This window comes from Clarias gariepinus, chromosome 16 (genome assembly GCF_024256425.1).
Source record: "Clarias gariepinus isolate MV-2021 ecotype Netherlands chromosome 16, CGAR_prim_01v2, whole genome shotgun sequence".
NCBI lineage: Eukaryota > Metazoa > Chordata > Actinopteri > Siluriformes > Clariidae > Clarias > Clarias gariepinus.
Window position 1 is genome coordinate 17,719,682 of NC_071115.1, and position 21,155 is coordinate 17,740,836.

General features: G+C 38.1%; 1 protein-coding gene across 4 annotated transcripts in view; it reads left to right on the forward strand.

Moving 5' to 3' along the window:
• Positions 1 to 21,155, forward strand: part of nfixb (nuclear factor I/Xb) — a 135,648-nt gene that overhangs the window by 102,503 nt on the left and 11,990 nt on the right. For 2 of the 4 annotated variants that reach the window (XM_053515270.1, XM_053515272.1), the window contains 7 exons: positions 3,492 to 3,554; positions 4,998 to 5,072; positions 5,468 to 5,579; positions 5,870 to 5,905; positions 8,510 to 8,637; positions 12,418 to 12,492; positions 20,642 to 20,770. In XM_053515270.1, the coding sequence (XP_053371245.1) occupies positions 3,492 to 3,554; positions 4,998 to 5,072; positions 5,468 to 5,579; positions 5,870 to 5,905; positions 8,510 to 8,637; positions 12,418 to 12,492; positions 20,642 to 20,770 (618 nt within the window). The remainder of the gene's footprint in view (positions 1 to 3,491; positions 3,555 to 4,997; positions 5,073 to 5,467; positions 5,580 to 5,869; positions 5,906 to 8,509; positions 8,638 to 12,417; positions 12,493 to 20,641; positions 20,771 to 21,155) is intronic. The other 2 variants (XM_053515273.1, XM_053515271.1) reach the window with 2 other exon arrangements.

The window sequence follows — 21,155 nt, forward strand, 5'->3', positions numbered from 1 at the left end:
AAAAACAAACCTTTGTGCACAGTCATTTGCAAGCACGCTTGTTTATGAATATGCGCTTGGAAATGAGTCAATTAGTTTTGGTGCTTTTCAGTTTGTCAGAGTTCTTCAAAGTTTCTGAAGTGACCTTTATTTGAATATTAGCTTAACTTTTCAGGTCTCTCTTTCTTTCTTTAAACCCCTGTTTGGTACAGCGCTTTTTTTTTTTTTTGCACTTCTACATGTGTGCGTGTGACGCATTAGTTTTGGCCTGTGCTGCATTCAGGGGTCCTCTGGGTGAGTGTGCTGGATTGATAAGAATGGTATTGAACATTTTTTTCATACATTAGTGAGCCTTGTGTATTTACGTGTTTGTTGTGTGTGCATGGTGGGTGTATTGTGATTTGCTGATAACAGCAGAGCCTGGACACCATAGGGCCTCGGTTCTAATAATGGACAGAGCCTCCATTGTGAGCGTGAGGGTGAGTTGCCCCCTGCTTGCATCGTTTTTGTCTCTGTCCAATAGAATGAGCTTTTCCATTCACTCTGGTCCAGCTCTGCACAGTAAGGCTCCATTAATGTGTCTTGTAATTGGATTAGAGCTTGTTGAGAGACCCAGAACACTTGTTCATGTACAGTTCTGGACACCACTAGGGGGAGATAGCTGGGAGAAAAGTAAAGTGTTGCACATATTCTTAATTACATATTTTTAAATAAGTGCATTTTTATTAAATATACAGTACTGTGCACAGGTCTTGAGCCACCCCCATTTCTTCTTCTTAAAATTACCTTCCAAAGAGCCAGACTTTCTAGTATTGAGAAATAATTCTCCAGGCTTTTTTTTTTTTTTTTTGGCTCTCATTTTCAGTCCTGTACGTGACCAGTTTCACAAGAATTTTTTGTTTGTTTGTTAAACCACACAGACATATAAACCATTCAAGCATAAAAAACGCAAGGCATGAACCAGTGAGAAACAGGTGCCGATGATGACACATTATAAGGCTGGTGGTTAGTGTACTGGTGATGCTGAATGCTGATTGGTTGCAACAGACGATAGGAGAAATGAGGGTGCTGCTGAGGTCGTTACATAAACAAATCATTTTGAAATGATATCTTTGGGCACTGTGTAGCCTGTCGCAGTAAAACATTCATTTTCATTTCTTTAAGTTAATCTACATGATTTATTTTAATATGAAGCAGCGAAAGGGTGTCTCAAGACACAGTACAGTATACTCTTTATGTTTTGTTACATTTCATGTCTTGTAACAGACCACAGGAATCATAATGTTTAAAAAAAAAAGTATAATTTAAATTTATTTAAAATTTTATTTTTACTTATTCTTGCACATTTTTCCATTATCTGTGCAAAGAAAACTTTTGGTTGTATTTTTTGTTCCAACTTTTGGTTGTATCTTTGAGTTTTCTCAATGACATCTATGCTAATTAATTTATTTGGATTGATTGTTTTGGTTACTTTGCTAATTTGGTCTGCTTCCAATTTTAAGGTTTAATTGATACGTTCATATAAATTTACTTTTCTGTAAAAAAAAAAAGATGAAAACCAGACCAGCTGTGTTTTAATAAGAGCTAAATGGGGATACAAATAATACATCAAACTGAAATTTGCTAAGCATCTTATAGCTCATACCATTGCTTGACTTTTCTGCGATAAAAATTGTATTGTTCTTCCCTGATTAGTGTATCTGATTACAGCCCGTGTTGAAAGATGGCAATGAAATCCTCATTTTCTGTATATATGAGTTGTATGCTGGGCAAAAAAATCCATATACTGTAATTCGTATGGCTGTGTAGCTGTGTTGAGTAATTGATTAGCATTTATCTGTTAGATGGATTAGCATTTAGCACGGTGAAAAGGCTTGTATGTCTTTAGACATTTTTAAATTTGTATTAAAGGTGGTATTTTCACGAGCAGCGTGTCCCTGTATTAGTGAGGGCGTTTGCAAATGTTAAGCTAGCAGGAATTCTCTGACACCACTAGTGCTAAGATGGCTGCCAAATGCTAAGATGGCTGCCAGGATTCCGCAGAGCGACCGAAGCGCATGCAACGAGAAAGGGAGCAAGTGAGGGGAAAACAGGGCTCTTGGTTTTCTTCCACATTTTAATTTTGCCAGTGCCTCTTTTTTGTATCAGTTTTCCATTATTTATGTCTGTTACTGTTGTTGTGGCTCATTTTCTCACTTGCAATGACATCAAGCGCTTACACTGCTTCAGAAAAACAGCCCTTGCTCTATGCTGGCGGTGAAAGAGTGAAAGACTGTTGTCCATCAGTTGGTATTCGACCCTCATTTTAAAGAATATTTAAGGATCCTATGCAGTTATTAAAACACACTATATAGCAGAAAGAATGTCACTGAATCAGAGCCAAGTACAACATCCAAGAAGGTTCTAGATTCTCTGATATCAGTTTACTAGGAGTCGCTCTGTAAAGCTCTGGGTAGCTGCACAAAAGGTGCACCATGTTAAGTAAATGCTTTGTTTTATGTACCATTGACACAGCAGTTTTGAAAGACAGCATTGCCGGGAAAAAAATTACCAACTCTAACCTTAAATCATACAAAAAGTTTATGGACATGTGAATATCACACCTATATGAGCCTGTTAAACCTCCCATTCCAGGTTCTGTCCCCTGTTATTATACCCTTTACACTTTCCAATAGATCTTGGAGCACGGCTGTGGAGATTTGTCTATTCAAACCGCAAGAGCAAAAGTGAGATCAGGCAATCGATGTTGGACGAGAAGTCCTGGTACGGTCTTGGCTTTTCAGTTCATCCCAGTTCAGTGGGCTGTAGATCAGGGCTCTGTGCAGACCACTCAAATTTTTCCACATTAATTATGGCAAAAAATGGCCTTTGCCATGTGCACAGGGACACTGTCTTCCTGAAAAATTCTTTTGCCCTTTGATGCCAATATAAAGGCAAATTGTTAAGCAATAGCGTTGAATGACAATTGTGTTTCCACCTTTGTTGCAACCGTTTGAGGAGAGCTTACAGTACATACTGTATATACATTTGTACTGTAATGGCCAGATGTACATTTGTAATATACATGGCCAGATATTCACAAACTTGTAAACATACTGTATAATGTACAGTCAAATAGGTTTATTATTACTCTTAAGCAAAATCATAAATCATCATATCATGCATGCATTGATTGGTTCAAAGAGCTGGTTTTGGGATGGAGGCAGAACACCTACATGGTGAAGTGCAGGCACGGAGGTAAAGTGCAGTCAGAAACGTCCACCAGCATGGAGCCTGATGAATAAACTAATACCAGTCAGGATTAGTGACTTGTACTTTAGGATTTGAAAGACAGCTGCACTGAAACGAGAATGTCAAAGTCTGTTACATGTCTTGTACAATTAGTTTGCTGTTGTGTCATTATTCGTTAAAGTGTGCAATGACTAAATGGCTAAGTCTCCTTATTCTTGGCTCGGTCACCGTGTTTTGGAATATGCCTAACTCAATCAATCAAACTTGTCATTTTTTCGCAGAATCTGGACAATCAGAGAACTCCAACCAGCAAGGAGAAGCAGACGTCAAGCCGCCACCCAATGGTAAGCTTACAACAGATACATATGGTTTAATGCATATATATTTAAACATCTAAGCATTATTATATTTCTATTTGACTACAACTGACTATGCTGTCATATTCTCTAAGGAGTTGCGATTTTACTGGCAGAAATGAAGGAGTCACGCTTATTTAATCTAGTTACTGTATATGCTGCAACATACAGAGTATATGACGTAGTAAGAATTTCAGTTAATCTAGCGTTATCTGATTGACTGTTCCAAACTATGGTATTATCCTATGTCAGAAACATTTTCTCACACACACTATACATATTGTACATATTTGCATGAAAACACACACACACACGCACTCACGTATCCAAGTGATTCCAGTTCATAGTTAGGCAGCGCTAGGTTGCTTGAATGCTCATAAATCACTCTGGCATGATTGGGTGATGGAAACCACATGGTTCCCAAATAGAGCAGCGCTGAGCTCATGCTCCAACACTGCTGCTGCATGCGTGCATGCACACACTGACCTCGGCTGATCACGTGGATGGATAAGAAACAATAACCCAGTTACCTGTAGTATCTGCTAAACACACACACACATACAAATATGCACAGTCAATTGAAGCAACCCTTTTGTTTTATTACGTCCGTGCATGTATGCTTCAAACACACCGACACACACTGGTACTGATACGAACACGTGGGTAAGCACATGCAGCTTGCACACACACACACACACACACACACACACACACACACACAGATCTTCTTATACTTGAGCGTAGTTATTGTTACGACTCCCTGCTCCCTCTCTGGTGCTCCTGTGTCAATGCAGGAGTAGTTGGGTTAACCAAAAATTTTTCAGGCCTTTAGAATAGAAATCCTCTAAATACTTCTCTTTCAATTTTTTTTTTTTGTGTGTCTTTTGTTTATGTTTTTAGTTGTGTTAGGCTTTGCAGGATTATCTCTAGGCACAGTTATTTAACTACCACATAGAAAATTTAAACATTAGAAGTCCACCATGTTCCCGCCCACTTCTGGGTGACAAAAGCGACATTTGCCAGTGCCAAAACCGAGATACAAAGCCAGTATAATATCTAATGTTGTTAACGGTGCTCAGGAGCCGTGCAAGTCTTAGTGTTTCCTCACACGTAGACGAGGGATCTAAAAATTACAAACAGCTTTTTACATATAATTTAAAGTATTGTTTTTGTCAATTTAATTGCCATGTTTAGCATCCTCATTAGGCTTCAGTTTTTCTCCGGACACCTCATGGAAGAAAACAAAAATGTTTGTCCAGTTATTGTCCAACTATGACAGAGCGCATTAGAAATACAAGGATGAATTCAACAATGTGGTGGAAGTGGTCAAATCATTTTTTTATGTATGTATCTGTGTGTGTGTGTGTGTGTGTGTGTGTGTGTGTGTGTGTGTGTGTGTGTGTGATCCTCTGCTGCTTTGTCGCACCCCAGGGCACTTGAGTTTCCAGGACTGCTTTGTGACTTCAGGAGTGTGGAACGTGGCCGAGCTGGTCCGCGTGTCTCAGAGTGAGTCACACCGACACATTTCCTCTCTTCTTCTAAACATTTCTGGAGCATCCTCTGGAAGGGTTTCACTGCTTCCCCTTACACTGTCACTAACTTTAAATGTTTAAAAGTGATTCTGGACACAGTGCTATACCTAACTTCCAGTAGCATGTAGTCAAAACAAAACTGTTGAAAAGAAATATGTAGTTTAAAATAATTTTTTTCTAAATGCCCATACAAAATATGATACAAAATTGATATTTTTTATTAAGTAATTCCATATATATTCCATATATTTCGTTTTTTCTATTCCATTAAGCTGCTATACGACAAGAATCAATGTAAAGAGCGCTAAATAAATAAAACTGAATTGAATTACCTGTGATGGTTGTAATTCTGTTCTTTCTTGCATCTAGCTCCAGTTGCCACGGCTACCGGTCCTAACTTTTCCCTGGCCGACCTGGACAGTCCTGGATATTACAACATCAACCTGGGTCGCCGGTCCATCACGTCCACCCCATCGACCAGGTACACACACGCATACAGTACAAAACGATATGTGCTTACTTCTTTCTGAGTAAATGTGCTTGTCCAATGCTTTCCCTCTTTTCTCTAATTTTTGACACAGCTTTCTCTGTTTATCTGTTCTTGTCTCTCTGATCTCTGCATTTATAAAACCGTCTTTCTTTTTTTCTGTCTGTCTCTATTTCTATCCTTTTGACTGTTTGCTTTTCTCTTTGACACTCACTCACACAAACACACACACACACACACTCCCTGTCTGCATTCTTTTCCCTCAATTTTCTCGGCCGCCGCAGGACTGAAATGGAGCTGTATGGCAGTCTCCCTCGGAGGTACACCCCACAGTCTGCTCTTCTCTGCACCCCACTTCTTATTGTCTTTGAGTCGTGCAGTAACTCTCTCTGTGTCGAAGTCTGAACATCTGCCCATTTCACACTAATGCATGCCAGGCTTGTTTGACATATATATATACGTTGTTCTTATTGATGACAGTGGAAAAAAACTTTTAATCAGGCTGATAGGCTGCCTGATAAAGCCACCTAATTCCACTGGTTTAGCGTGCAAAGTGCAAAATGTTTAAACTATGAGCAATTTTCAGAGGATTATAATCAGCAAATGAGGCTGACAAAACAGAAATGATAAATTAATCAAATATTTCTTTCATTATATCACTTAGAAAACCATTCATTCACTATGCATTCAAAAATCAAACAGTATAATATGAAATAATATAAACTTACAAAGAATTTAGGGAAATTTAAATGTAACAGAATCCGTCCAAAAAGTAAGCCTCTAGACTTCCAGCAAACTCACATCAAACCAAACGTAAACAGTTAAAGGCAATAAGCTTGATTTGATTGCTAGATCAGTCTAACGCTCAAGGGATAAAACCAAATAGATCAGAGTCATTACCAACCCGTATAGCTTACAGTTCGGATGGAGACACACGTTCGAAGTTGTGTGTATTTGTGGTGTACTGTACGCAACTCCATCCATGTGTTAGTCTAATTATACCTTGTTGATATTACAGGAATTACAAGAAAATGATTTGTATATGCTACTTTGAAAGATTCATTTCCTCAGAAAAAGAATTTCCTTCCTTCTTTAATTTGTCGATTTAACAGACATGGCTTCAAATCATACAAACGTACAATATGGTGTATTTTAAGAAATCAAAGTTTAATATTACAACGTTAAAAAAAAATTTTTAATTGCATTGTTTTGTTAACTTAGATGTCATGACACTAAGAGAAAGTGTTTGATACTGTAGGTGCAAACTTACCCTAAATGCCAGGTTTTCGAGTCTTTTCTGTTAAGAATTATCAAATAGCAGTAGTGTTTTAATTTGTGCAACGACCAGATAAGTGGATTTTTCCCACTTTCTTCATTACAATCCATTCTTTGGACACAGTGCAGGTCACAGCATTCTATATCAATCTAAATTATGGTAGTTATTATTAACTGATTACAGGAAAGTTTTAAAAAGATTTTATTACAATTCCAGGTCAGTGTGCAACCATCTGGGGATACTGCAATCATTATCAAATTATATCTCAAACAAGCCTAAAATGTTCTGTATGAAAAGCTGCAGTCCTCGAGAGCCACAGCATTGTTGTTCTTATGTACCAGATTAACACCAAATTGTAAAGGCTTTACTAAAGAGAACTAAGAATGTGCAGTTACCAATTACGCTGTCCACTAAACAGTGAAACTCTCCAGAACTGCAGTTTGACAGATGTGATATATGAGATGGCAGATGGACTAGGACTTAATTTACAAAATTATTTTCATTATATCAGGCAAGCATGTTTATCTTCTTTTTTATGATTACATTCTAAGTTCATTATGTATTATGACATTGATATAACATAAACTCATATTTATGTATAATATGTAATATGTATATGTTATCCTTATGTTTTTTTATTCCATCTCTCAGTTTAGTTAAAAAGTACTTCATTGGCTTAGAGTTACACACATATCTCACATCTAAACCATGAATGCATACCTGAGGTGCTTCTTGGTCTCACTTATTGTCACTTAACCCTTAAAGTCCTGGATTGGTACTTAAGAATTAATTTTAAAATAATAATAAAAAACAGCAAATGTAGTAGTTGTGAACAACTTAATATTCTCCCTTATTCATCTTAGGGTTCCTTTATCAGGTGGCCGCTACCATTAAGGCAGGGAAAAGACAATCACTAAGACTATCACACTTGACTGCAGCCAGTCCCGTCATTTCAAACTGCTGTCTGCGTATCGTTAGAGGGCAGCATAACACACACTTAGAGAAAAGCACTCACAGATGCCCAGGATTGCCTAATGTCACCATGATTGATGTGGGAGGGCAACTTTGCCACCCCTCCGCCTTGAGAGTACCGCTAGTTGAACTCCCAGCCACAGGCAGCCATGGCATCATCGGAATTTGAATGATGTTGGGGGCACATGATTCACTGTAATTGATTAAAGGAATGAAATCTGTACAGTATAATGTCCATCTCATTAGCTAAAGCATAGCTGACATCCAAAATGTTCATTAATTAGAGTAAGTGAATAAGCAAAATGAAGTAAACATATACAGAAACTTTACAAGGATAGGAGCCCAAGCTCCAGGGAGCCTGGAAACGTGAGGCCGCAACTCTACTGACAATACTACCATGTCGAGGGTCTCTAATTTTGCATTGGAATTTATCTAGTTGCTAAATATTAATGAACACCCGCATGATGTGATAATGAATGTGACCTCACCTTGTACAGTAGCACAGTTAATTAAATAGATGTCAGATATCAGATCATGTTTTGAGTACATCTGTTGAAACTGTAACTTTGATTTGATCCTTACACTGACCACTTCCAGGTCACAGACAGATTTAATGGCAGATTTCAAGTCTGTCTGCATGTTTTATTTATCCTCTCTTTCTCTCTTCTGCTATCAGCTCAAACAAGCGTAAGTCCATTGATGACAGTGAAATGGAGAGCCCAGTGGATGATGTGTTCTACTCGGGCCGGTCCCCTGCACCCGGCGGCTCACAGCCTAGTGGCTGGCCTAACGATGTGGATGCAGGTATATACACACCGCACACACACACACAGATATACTGTATATCACCTTTATTTTTAGTCTCTTCACTTATCCAATTGTGAAAGCATTACTGTCCATGTGCATGCTAGGTTAAGCAAAATACTTTTTTAAGGTGTAAGACTTTAACTGTCCCTAACTGTGTAATGAGAAGTGAGTTACTGACTTAACTTAACCCATCAGATCAAAATCACAGAACTGAGTTAAAAGACTGGCTGTGTGATGTGACTGCTTGTTTTTTTAGACTTCTTGTTCTTCACCTATCCATTTACTTAATTCCTCTCTCATCCACCGTCCTGCTCAGCCAATCAGTGCCTCACTGTTTCTGTTTGTCACTCTGTGTCTGAATTCATTCCTTTCTTTCACCAAACAGTGAACTGTATTTTTACTCATACTGCAGTGCACTATAGAAAAAGCTTTGAATAGAAAAATCTGAATAAATATGCTGTTTAAATACTACAAAGGCCAAAGTGTCCTGTGCACTCACTTCTCAGTGGCTGCATTCACTCATGTGTCTGCGTTACACCGCACCCTATACAGTGCTCCATATAGGGCAGTCTATAAAGCAAATAGTAAATCAGTGAGGGGGTGAGGAAGCAATTTCACTCACACTGTATGTCTCTTTTTACCGTTTAATTTAATCATCTCCATCTCCCCACCAGCCGCTACCCTCCAAAGCAGACAGTAACTAATGATTACAACTTAAAATGCTTGCCAATGTACCATCACAATTCACCACAGAAATGCTGTTTATTTACCTCTCCTTTGCTGGGCAGGGTAGAGTGGGTGGACACATTGCGCAACAACATATGGGTTACAGTCAAATCTTTAAAAAAGCACCACATAATGGGTACAGTATGATGAATAAAACATTGCATGTAATTATTTTCATAAACAGCATTTGTACTTTTTTTTGTGTGTTTTTAAATCAAGCCTCACAGTGGGCAATCTAGATAGTATTTAAAAAAAATAATAATAAAAAGTCCATGTTACACATTTAAATTGGTTTACATTTAAACTAATATGTGACACCAAATTTACTTCCACACTGGTATCACACAGACAAGTGGTGTGATTAAATATTCAGTTGCAACAAAAACTTGACTTGCACCCTTCTGATGATCACAGTCAAGTCAACACCAAATGCAGTTTTTCATATTCACACAGCTATTCAGCTAAGGCTAAACAAGACGAAGCAAGGTTTTGTAAAGAATCTGTCTTTGAGCCGTGTTTATGTCTTACTACATACTTTTAAATCCTTTTAAATCCCCATCCCTACCCCCTACTCATGCCTTCTTGCCTTGCCATCAGTGCCTGACCTCACTAATACACTTGTGGCTTAATGTGCAAAGCTGCACAGCCATGCTCCAAACCCTAGTGGAAACCTTTCCAGTATAGTCTTCTATAGTCTTTTAACGAGAAGCGTTCCACGAGAGGTGATGTAGAGCAGTAACCTCACTGGGATGTTTAACAATTTGTATCACTCCACATCACAGGTGTTCTAACAGCCATTGATTACATTAACTGTCTGTCTCCAGCATGCGTGAAATTAGGTCGGTACTCTCTGTAGTACTGGAAAGAGGGCAGAGCAGCTGACTGCCAAAACCCGCATTCAAAATCAGTCACACAAGAAAAATTCGCTGTGTTAAACAACACTTACTAATTGCTTCTAAGTCGTTCTGAAATGCCTCTAAACCGTCCATGTTGTTCTGTTTATGATAAGTGAGAGCTACAGAGCTAACTAGCTTCTAACACAAGGCTGAATCCCAAATCCCTGTCTAATCTCTAATCAAGGACACTATTTGTACACTAGGAATGGGAGTCACCAAGTCTCCAAAGCAATTTATATTGTAATTCTGTTTCGCAATTTTACAAATATCCCAATTCAATTTTTTAAAATTATTTTAAGACCTCAAACCTTAAAAAAAAATTGGATCATAATTCAAAAGTTTTATACCCTATAGCCTAATTCACCAGCTTCACAACTAAATTGAAATTGAGTTGTAGGAAAGTAACATTCCTTATAGCGTTAGTTTTCTCACTTAAAAAGCCGAATTCAAATACAAGAGTTCAACATTTAACTAAAAACTTTAACAAAAAGCTACATTTTTACTGAGCAGCATGTGTCTCTGTCATGCGTCATAACTATTATTTCTCAACAAAGTTAGCAAATAGTTCACATCTACTACATGGGATTCCAGTTTGGGAATAGTTTAGAGTGCGACACATGTAGGATCATAAAGAAACTGTAATGTTTTACTGCTTGACTTCTAACACACGTTTCGAGACTAATTAACACACTTTGTGTTTTGAGACTGGTGTTATTGTGTGTAATTAGTGGGTTTTGAGACTTCTTAAATCAAAGGCTGATTAAAGGCTTTTTAACCTGTACGACTTTTAAAAATTTAACATTTAATAATGTAATAATATGTTTATGTTACACCACTTAGAAGCACTTAGATAAACAACTGTTCTCTGTTTTTCACTCATTTAATGTTAATAAGATAAAAAGGCAATAACCATCTCTCCATCACATCAACAAATAGATGTTTTAATGCGGTTACTACATATGTTTTCATTGAGTGTACATCATACAAAGCCAGTATATTAGCAATAGATTATTAGAAGGAGCTTTTCTTTGCAGCTGTCACGACATCAGATCCATATAAAATGATTTAACACTAAGTACACGCTAGTGCTCTAGTTAAAATTAATATAATTAAGTATTACTTGTAAGTCTTTGGGCTTTGGCACTAAAAGAAAGAAGAGAGATAGAGATGCATGCATGAAGTGTGTGTGTGTGTACATACATTAGTGTTCTGTGTTCAGGCCTGCTTTATGGGTGAAGATGTGTAGGAATGTTACCATACTCATGTTTGTGACATTTATTAATATATAATCTCAGTTTTATGGTTAGATGGGGTGTATATATTGGCTATACTAAAACGTAGCCATAAATCTTCTAGAAAGAACTTTTTAAAAGGGCATTTTGTATTTCCTCTTTAAAGTCAGGGTGGGGAGAACTGTTTTAAACATCTTAAATAGCATTTCACTCCTATAAAGTCAGTTCTGTAGACGATCATCATGTCTGGGATGTGGTAGCCACTGCACTGCCGCAACATGACCACATTTTTCGCATCTGTTTCCCTTTCACTAATCCCCCCACACACCACCACTGCTTCTGGAGACGCTCTGCTGTTTCTCTCATAAGCAAGTTACATAATGGGCTTTACACCCTCTGTAGAATGGAAGTTTCCAGTAAGATGAACAGTCCAGTTGTTCTTTGAGTTTATACAGTATGATCCCTTAACCATTCCATTCACGCAACACAACATTCAAATGCTTCCTGTATTAATGCTGACTTAGACAGATGTAAGACGCAAGATTTGAACAATACATGATTGCTTGCTGTTTTTTTACGCCTTCAATGTTCCATACTGTACCCCCCCCCCCCCCAGATGCTCCCCACCCCACACCTTCTTCTCTCTCTACCCATCTCTCTCTCTCACTTAAAACCGGTTCCATGTGTACCATATTAGACACTGCTTGTGTTATGGGCTTTTGTTTGAATTTTCAAGTATATATATACAGTACGATGTAATGTAAAAAGTAATTCAGAACAAGACGGACTGTAGAGCTTATCACCATGTGTCTGATGTAAAAATGAATTAACACTGCCCCGTGATTTCCTCTATCCCAAAAGTCTCTTTCTTTCTCTCTGTCATATTGTTAACTTTGCCCTTCTCCCTTGTTTGGGTTTTTCAGTGCAGCACCATTTGGCCAGTATGCAGGAGAGGAAGATTAAACATGAGAGCGATGGCGTGCAGTTTCCTTACCATGGTTAGACCACATTACCCTCATCTTTACTGCTTTACACCACTCACAACCTGAATCCAAGTGACTGTTCTTCTGTCTCAATGTTTCTACTTCTTATTATGTCTCTTTCTTTCTGCTTCCATCTCTCTCTCTCTCTCTCTCTCTCTCTCTCTCTCTCTCTCTCTCTCTCCCTCTCTCCCTATATATACATATATATAAATACATATATTCCTTTAGCTATACCCTGTCCCTCCTTGTCCTTTTCTACTGCTTATAATTAAAAATGTTGTGTTTCCAGTGCCTTTCATGTCATCCCATTAATGGCAAACTTTCTGAGGAATTTTATAGTTCAACATCTTTCTTGTCTTGCGTTTAATGTTATTGGACTAAACGTGGCTCAGACATTCAGTCTGCTTCAGTCACTTTTATATCAGAATGCTATTCTGTACGTGAGACACTTATCCTATAAGTCTGGTAGCTTTAATCAAAAAACTGCTCAGAAGAGAGACTGCGGTTTCTGTGGCACCCCAGGTTCTGTAAACGAGACAAAATCTGAAGTGAAAATGAGTGTCTCTAATTTCCTTCTAATCAGGTTTCTTGTCAGAAAATTCCTTCTTTTGCACTCACATTTAGAAGCTGTAATCTAGTCATTTGTTTTGGGGCGTGACTTTACAAGGAAAACTAAAGAAATGTCTGTTTCTGATTGACTTTTGAGTTTCAAAGCATCTAGCTTAATACAGTGGTGGCAAGACAAAAGTGAAATATAGTGTACAGTGGAAATAATAATGTTTGAAAGAATAAGAGTAATTTGTTATGTTATGCAATGGAATTACTATATAACAATCAATATCTAGTGTGAAGTCTTTTATTCTTTAAAACCTAGGTGAGTAGGGTAAAGTCACTGATCGGAAGGTCGGCGGTTCAACCCCAGCTTTCCAGGTTGTCATTGTAGGGGCCTTAAGCAAGGCTTTTATCTCTATCCGCTCCAGGGGTGCTGTATCATGGTTCTGATCCCAGCTGTGGTGGGATATAAAAAAGAATGAATTTTGCTGTGCAACTTTTGCTTAACTTTTGAAAAAAGTTCACAATTCACCAGTTTTAGCAAATTTCCAGCAGAGGTGGAAACCGGCTTCAGAAAGTAAAAATTCTGCCACATATTTTTTTCAACTATTAAGTAAACCATCTGATTTCTATGATACTATAAATATAATACATGGCATATGTTGTCTTTGGCCACCACAATGAACATTACATGTGTAGAAAGACTAAAAGTAGTCTCCTGAATTGTGTATATCATAGCTACTAAATATACGCTACCGCTCAAACGTTTGGGATCACATTTAACTCCATGGTCATTATTGATTTTTATTTCTTTCTACATTGTAAAGTAATGCTGAAGACGTTGAAAATATGCAATATTTAAACAGTTAATGTTGGGATGTATCTGCTACTCATGATTTGTTATGCCTTTATTACGGTTTTAATCGAAAGTGCTATTTGTTGGTGATTGGTGATTTTTGCGGCTGGTACTGTAATTCTAAATGTACTTCTCCTCTGTAGCAGAGGTAAGTTTTAGTCTTGCCTTCTTCCTGGGAAGTTCTTCCTGGGAACCAGTTTCATCACGGTGCAAACGCACTTGACAATACTGTTCCTGCAAGAACTATTCCAGAAAGGCTAATCTCCATGTCTTTAAATAACAATGGACTGTTTTAGTTGTTTTTGTTACATAATTAACTTATTCCATATGTGTTCTTTTATAGTTTTGAAATCCCTGGTATTGTTGTAGAATGTAGAAAATAAATCACTATACAAAAAAAAAGAAATTTGCAAGTGATCCCAAACTTTTGAGCGGTAGTGTATACGGTATATCTCTAAAACCTTTATATTGTATTTGTATCATAGAGGTACAGTACTGTACTCTACACTATCATCAAGTACTCAAACTTTTAAGAGTGCAAACAAGTAAGCCTACTGATAATTAATCTATTATTAGGATCATAATAAACCTGTACCAGGAGGTCCACGGGATTTGTTTTTAAGTTAACATGGTCTTTGACTACAGTTTGTTAGTCTGTACAAAAAATAATGGTGTATAATGCTGCTGGGTGTTATCTCTCGTGAAGTTTGTAGTCTAACTGGTGAGTAGAGAAGTTCACTGCCTAGCCAGGATTTTCATTATTCAACTCTAATACTTGTTTATGTAACTGTCCGTGATTGTGTAACAGTAGAATACCAGCTGTCAGCTTTGAAAAATGAAGTTGAAGTGTGCTACAAATGGCTGTTATTTTCAACCCCTCCACACAGGGACTTTAGAGTTATCACTGTGAAAGGTCTTTTGAGGAAGTAGGGCGTAGTCGTGATTACTTCTAAATGCACCACAGAAGGTTATTTTTCTAGCAGGTTCAAGAAAAATAGAAGTTTATCCATGTTGACTATAAATATATAGTTGGATAGAGATCTAAAGAACACTTTATTTATACAGTAACACTGAGTGATGGAAATGTGAAATGTGATGGAAGAAATCTTGAATCATCCTTTAGGTTACCTCAGAATTAAAGTTCATCCCAACATATGACCCTGACCCTCAGAACCAGTGATCTTTCTCATTTTTTTATGAACAAATGAAAGCCAAAAGTGTGCAGACCTTAATTCTTCTGTTAAGGCTTACTACCAGATTTTGGGATTTGTTCATTCAGCCACAGGAGCATTTGTGAGGTCATGCACTCATGTTGAGCAGGACAGCCTGGTACACAGTTGGTTCTACACTTTATCCCAGAGGGGTTTGATAAGGTTGAGGTCAGGGCTTTGCACAGGCACACTGAAGTTCTATATTAAACAAGTGTTATGGACTTTGCTTTGTGCACAGCGGCATTGTCATACGCTGGAGCAGGTTTGGAATTCTTAGTTCCAGTAAAAATAAATAGTCAAACGACAGCATTAACAGGGGGATACAGTACCAGTAGATCCTGCTTCCAACTTTATGGGTGTGATGATCAGATGTTCACAAACGTTTAACCAGATGGTAATTTTGCCCATGTTAGTTCAGCTCAGATGTTATATGTGTGTATATATATATATATATATATATATATACATTTTGAACAATTTATTATCTACTCCAGGAACGGTGTTAGGTTTTGGTCCTATAGGGTCAAACTAAACTTGAAACATTTACATGAATATACAGGATCCATCTTTAAGTATAGTCTGTGGTGCAGACTTTTTTTAGCTTTACAATTTTGAAAACCTTAAAACTAAGTAAGGAAATATTTACCATTCAAATGTATTGCACTGTTTCTAGCTTACTATTTAAGTTTAAGCTACTTTTTATATTAACCATGTAAACTCGTTTACACAATGGGTCGGATATTACTTGATCTTTAGGTTTTACCGAACTTTAGGTGGCCATGCCAGCTTTTTAAAAAATATATGTATAAGGACAGATACTGTACTGATCATGTGTGGTTTTTTTTGTTAGTTTGGGTTGTTATAATAATATGATCATTCTACATGTTCGTGATGTCATTCACGTATTCTAGGAGCGCTAAAACTCACACATTTTGAAAGTCATGAAAACTTGGTGCTACATGACATCCGAAAACCGAAACCGCCATGTTTAACATGTGATGCGTCCCTCAACACCCACTGACAAAACTTCCCCATAAGTAGTTATTTGTTGTTTTATTTTTGCATCAGACATTGATCATTGTTGCATTTCCTGCACAAATCCAAATCCGTTTGAGATTTAAAAGTTAAAATTGGAAATAGAAAACTGAAATTTGGAAATTCATATTTGTAAGGTTTAATTCATAAGATTTTTTTTTAAGTTGTTGCTGATAATATCTGGTAATTTCTAATGACAAAGAAAACAAATGTAGAATAGAAACATTTCACCAGTGGACTTTTGGATCCCAGTGTATGTATTAAATAATAAATTCATAAAGGGCAATTAATGTCCTCACTGTAATATTATATAATGTTTAATAAATGCCGTGATTGGCCTGGTTGGTTGCTGGATCTTGTGATGGATGGTGATCGCAAGTAGCACGTCTACAGCACTGTATTTCACTGAATTAAAGGGAAATAATGTGTTTCATTAGAACACTGTGGTTGTTAAAAAGCTGTGCGTGTTTCATTTGCATTTACAAACGAGCATTAGCTTTTTCCGAGAGGATCTAAAAGATTCTGACTGCTGGTAATTTTAACTTCTCCTCCTGTTTGGGCCATAATTATTAATATGGATTAATTACCATAATACACAAGTGCACAGACAGCTACTTATGCCTGTGTGTGTTTTGTGTGTTTAACTAAATGATACTTTAGCTATTGGGTTGCTGAAGCCCTGTCTTGAGACCTAGCGCCTGTAAACACACACTCACACACATACAACATCCTAAGCAAACAAACAAGCGCAAATACACTCAGGTGTTCCCTCTATAAGCGTATAGGCTTCATGTCTTCAAAATATGCCCCCCCGACACACACATGTACACACACACACACACACACACACACACACACACACACACAATCTGGAGATAAGCAGCACTCTGGTCCAGATGGTGCCTCCATGTGTCAACAGCTATGGGAGCTACTGTGTTACAGAAGACATCTGTTAGTGCGATGATGATGGTAGTGGTGCTGATTGGGAGGTGGGAGGGGTGTTTTGTGTGTTCGTGAACGTGAGTGACGCTCCGCTATGCCTCGAAGGTGATCCAGTACCTGAATGAGACAATGTCGTTCATCATTAGGGCTGGCACTTTGTGCGTCAGTGTAAGGACTCCCTTAACATTCAGCTCATTTTACTGTTCACTCAGCACTCCTGCCTCACTCTCAGTCCCACAGTAGTGAATTAGTCGTAGTAGGAGAACACACTCTGCGTTTATGCGCCTGCACACACACACACACGTGTCAGCCAGGAGACAAGGCTGCACGCTATGTGGATAGTTTCATGTGCGCGCATGTGAATTTGTTTCATCTTTGTGCGTCGGGACAAAACTTGGTGTTGTATAAGTGTTCTGGTTTCACGTGTGCCGCTGTGTGACAGCTCAAGGTTTGTCTGCTGGCCAGCTTGTTAGTGCGGCGAGACTGGAGGGTCATGGGAGCATTTGATTGGCTGTCAGTCTGCCGATGCATTGTGCCAGGAACTGGACAGAGAAAGAGAAATAACAAATGAAACACACTCGCACACAGGCACGCACGCGCAGTCACATATGTGTAGACAGGAAAGGGGAGATCATAGAAACTTCTGTCGGCTCCAACTCCAAAGCCTTTTTTTTGGCATCTGTTTCCGGCCACTGACAGAGACGCATATGTTAGAGGATTAATTAATTCACCATCATGGAATCAGTCGCAAATTTTGAACTGTATGGACGTCTATTATTCTATCAATCTATCTATTTCATTATTTAATAGCCAGTTATAAACTAAGCTACATTTCGAATTCTGAAACAAAACTGCAGAATGACTTATAATGAATGACTGAATAATATTCAATAATTCTTTGCATTTATTTTTTTTTTCCTCTCTCAATTAATGAAGCATAATTGGCTGTGATACTGAGCTAATTGGTTACAACTAACATCTTATTTTTGCTGAATAACATCTGGTGCATAATTTCATTCTTTATTTAACTGCCTAAAGTAGCACGTGTTAAATTACATATTTGATATATCATTAAATTCCTCGATTAAATAGATTTCCAATTATTATGAATGAATTAGGAATGTAGAATTATATTGCTTTATAATGTAAATAATTTTAGTATAAAAGGAAAATCACTGGACTACAGAAGAGCTCCACCATGAAATAAAACATATTTGATAAGATTTTATTTTAGATCTCAAATAAATTGTTCATGGTGGCCCTTAGTGTCTTCTGTACTGAGAAGTTAGGCCATGTAATGTAACTCAGTCCCAAAGTATTCCTGCTGCTAGTTAAGTACAGTATGTGTAATATCTGTATAACTGGTTATTGAGTGGAGTAAATGTGTATATTCTGATACAAAGTAAAGACCTCCAATGAAACAGCTCAGACCTAAACAATCCTTTAAACAGTGAATATGTAAAGGCTGTGTGTGTGTGTGATCAGGCTGGATTAAAGTACAACGTAAAGTGAGTCAGACCATCTGTTAGTAGCCCATGTCACTTGCTTCTTAGTTTTTGTATTATGGCTTTTTAAAATCCAAAAAAATTCTCTCTCTCTCTCTCTCTCTCTCTCTCTCTCTCTCTCTCTCTCTGTCTCTTTAAAACGTGAAAGTTTTTATCGGTTTTCACAGCCTGATCTTGTACAATATTGAGTTTTCTGGGATGTTCTATAATATAAGAGAGAAATAATAGGCGAGGGCTAAGACAGCAAATGCTGTCCTTTAGACTCTGATTTTTAGAGTTGTGCAATGTGGCTAATTTATACAGGCCTAGAACATTTTACCCATCATTCTGCCACTGCCTGAAACCTCTGAATCTTAAACTGTGTGTTTGGATTATCGTATATCAAAATAATTTCCCTCAAAACTAGCCACAGGTCTTGATCATAAAACAGCCTCATTTTATTTCCGCAGCCCTGACACATTTGGCTGTGTTTCTGGGTCACTTGGTAAGCCCAGTGTATACTTAGCTCGCTTGTTTGCGCCAAACTTTGGAAAAGCTCGTCGGCCCGAGCGAAGGCCCTGTGGCTTTCGGGCCGACGTTTATAGAAACGGGAGGACACTTTAATGTAGCGTTATATACTAGGGGCACATGTCATCGCCTCCTCTCTCCCTCCATTTCTCACACTTCCACCCTCATTATTCGCACATCTCTCGCTTCCCTCCTGTCTTCCTCTTCGTCTGGCGCCAACTTGCAGACTCGGGCTGCTGGCTTGAGCCGCACTCAGAGTACAGCATGTTCTGAAAGAACAGGGTGTCAACTCTACGAAGACTTCTGAAAGGGACAGGTTTCATTCTGAAGGAGAGTTTCTTTGTGCACTTTATATTATTCTTCCTTAGATTGTTCACGTTTATTTTGCTATAACCCGTCATATATATTAGTTTACATGTTTGTGCAGAGCGTGAATTACTACAGTGGGTTGCTTTTACAACTCCACTGCCGACCTGTCCCTGAAATTCCACCTAAAATGTTGAAGAAAGTTGTGTAGCTGTGTTTTTTTCTGGACTATACTGTAGATACCATTATAAAGCTCATTATAAAGCTCTAAAAGAATTAGTCAAGCTTTTTCTAATTTGAAATTTTATTTTGTCGCGTTGGCTTGAAGAGAAAACAAAAAAACAGCACAGTTCTAATTCTAATAAAATTTTTATTAGAAATATGTGTATATATATATAAAAGAAAGCAATTAAGGTCAATTTCATCCTTAAATCTTCAGGGAAATTTTTCATTTTAAAAATAAAAACTAAAATGAAAGGTTAGAGACGAAGAGCACGAAAGGGAAACGATGAAATATAAGAGTTATTGCAGAATAAGCATGAATGCACAGAGAGAATGCAACAAAGAAAAAAGGCATTTTTTTTAAAAAGGACAGGTAGTGTGTGTTTTATATATAGCCTACAGCTTCATCGGTAATGAAACAACTTACATGACCATGTTTTAAAATCTGTATTGTTTTAAAATCTGTATTGTTTCTGGGGAGTCAGTGTTCGCAACGTTGTAGTGTTTTGTTTTGTTTTGTTGCGGGGGAACAGTATTCGGTGTTAAATCTCCCTGATTTTTACCTCTTTTACCAGCTAATGTTGCATATTTCCTGATTGAGAAAGATGTACTGTACAATCACGTACATGCTACAGTATTTTGCATTCAGCTATTTAAATTCCTGTTCACGCTTGTCATGCATTCTCATTGGGAGCTGAGCCGCACTGAGGTTTAAACTCTAGAATGACCCTTGGCATGCGTGTTGGGTGACACTACGGAGCAGTGAGACAGGCAGACATACAGACAGATCAAACTAAATGGAGTCTAATGGGAGCTGCCACCATGGCCTCCACCCAGCTATTTTTCTTGTTGCCAGTCCTCCCTCTCCCATCCTTTTTCCTTCCCCCCACTGCTGCTACAAAAGAGGTGATTTTTTTTTTCCTCCTCCTAAAGCATACAGATCAAGTCAAAAGTCCGAACGCTGAGCCTGTTTCATTAAAACCTCCTATCTCTCTTCTGCCATTCTGTTGATCCCGTTTTTTTGCCAGGACTCTCGTCGCCTGGTTCTCTTAAGAAGCCGGGGAAATTCGATTTCAGCGCTCTGTCCGGCCAGACGAGGTCTGCCCGCATGCCGTTTACCCACCACCCACTGCCCATGCTGGCAGGAGTGAGACCAGGTGAGAACTCAGAGCCCCTAAACACCCACCCACCCCCACCACCACCACCCACCTCCACCCTCCCGCTTCCCCCAGTTTCCCCTCACAAAGGCCTCACATACAGTGCTGGGCACCTTTGGTTTGGCCAAAGAGGAGAGGCTGTGTTTTGCCCTGTTGGGTTGCAATTGGGTTTGGAGATTTGTGTGTGGGATCTCTACTACCTTGCCCATTTTTGGGTTCCCTTACCTTCTTCTTGAGCTTTATTATTATTATTATTTTATTATTATTATTATTTTAGTATTATTATGATTATGATTATGATTATTTAATAGCTGGTCTGTCTGTCTGTCAGTCTGTATGTGGTGGGACGCTTTTCACTCTCCGTGGTGGACTTTGTTTCTGTCTG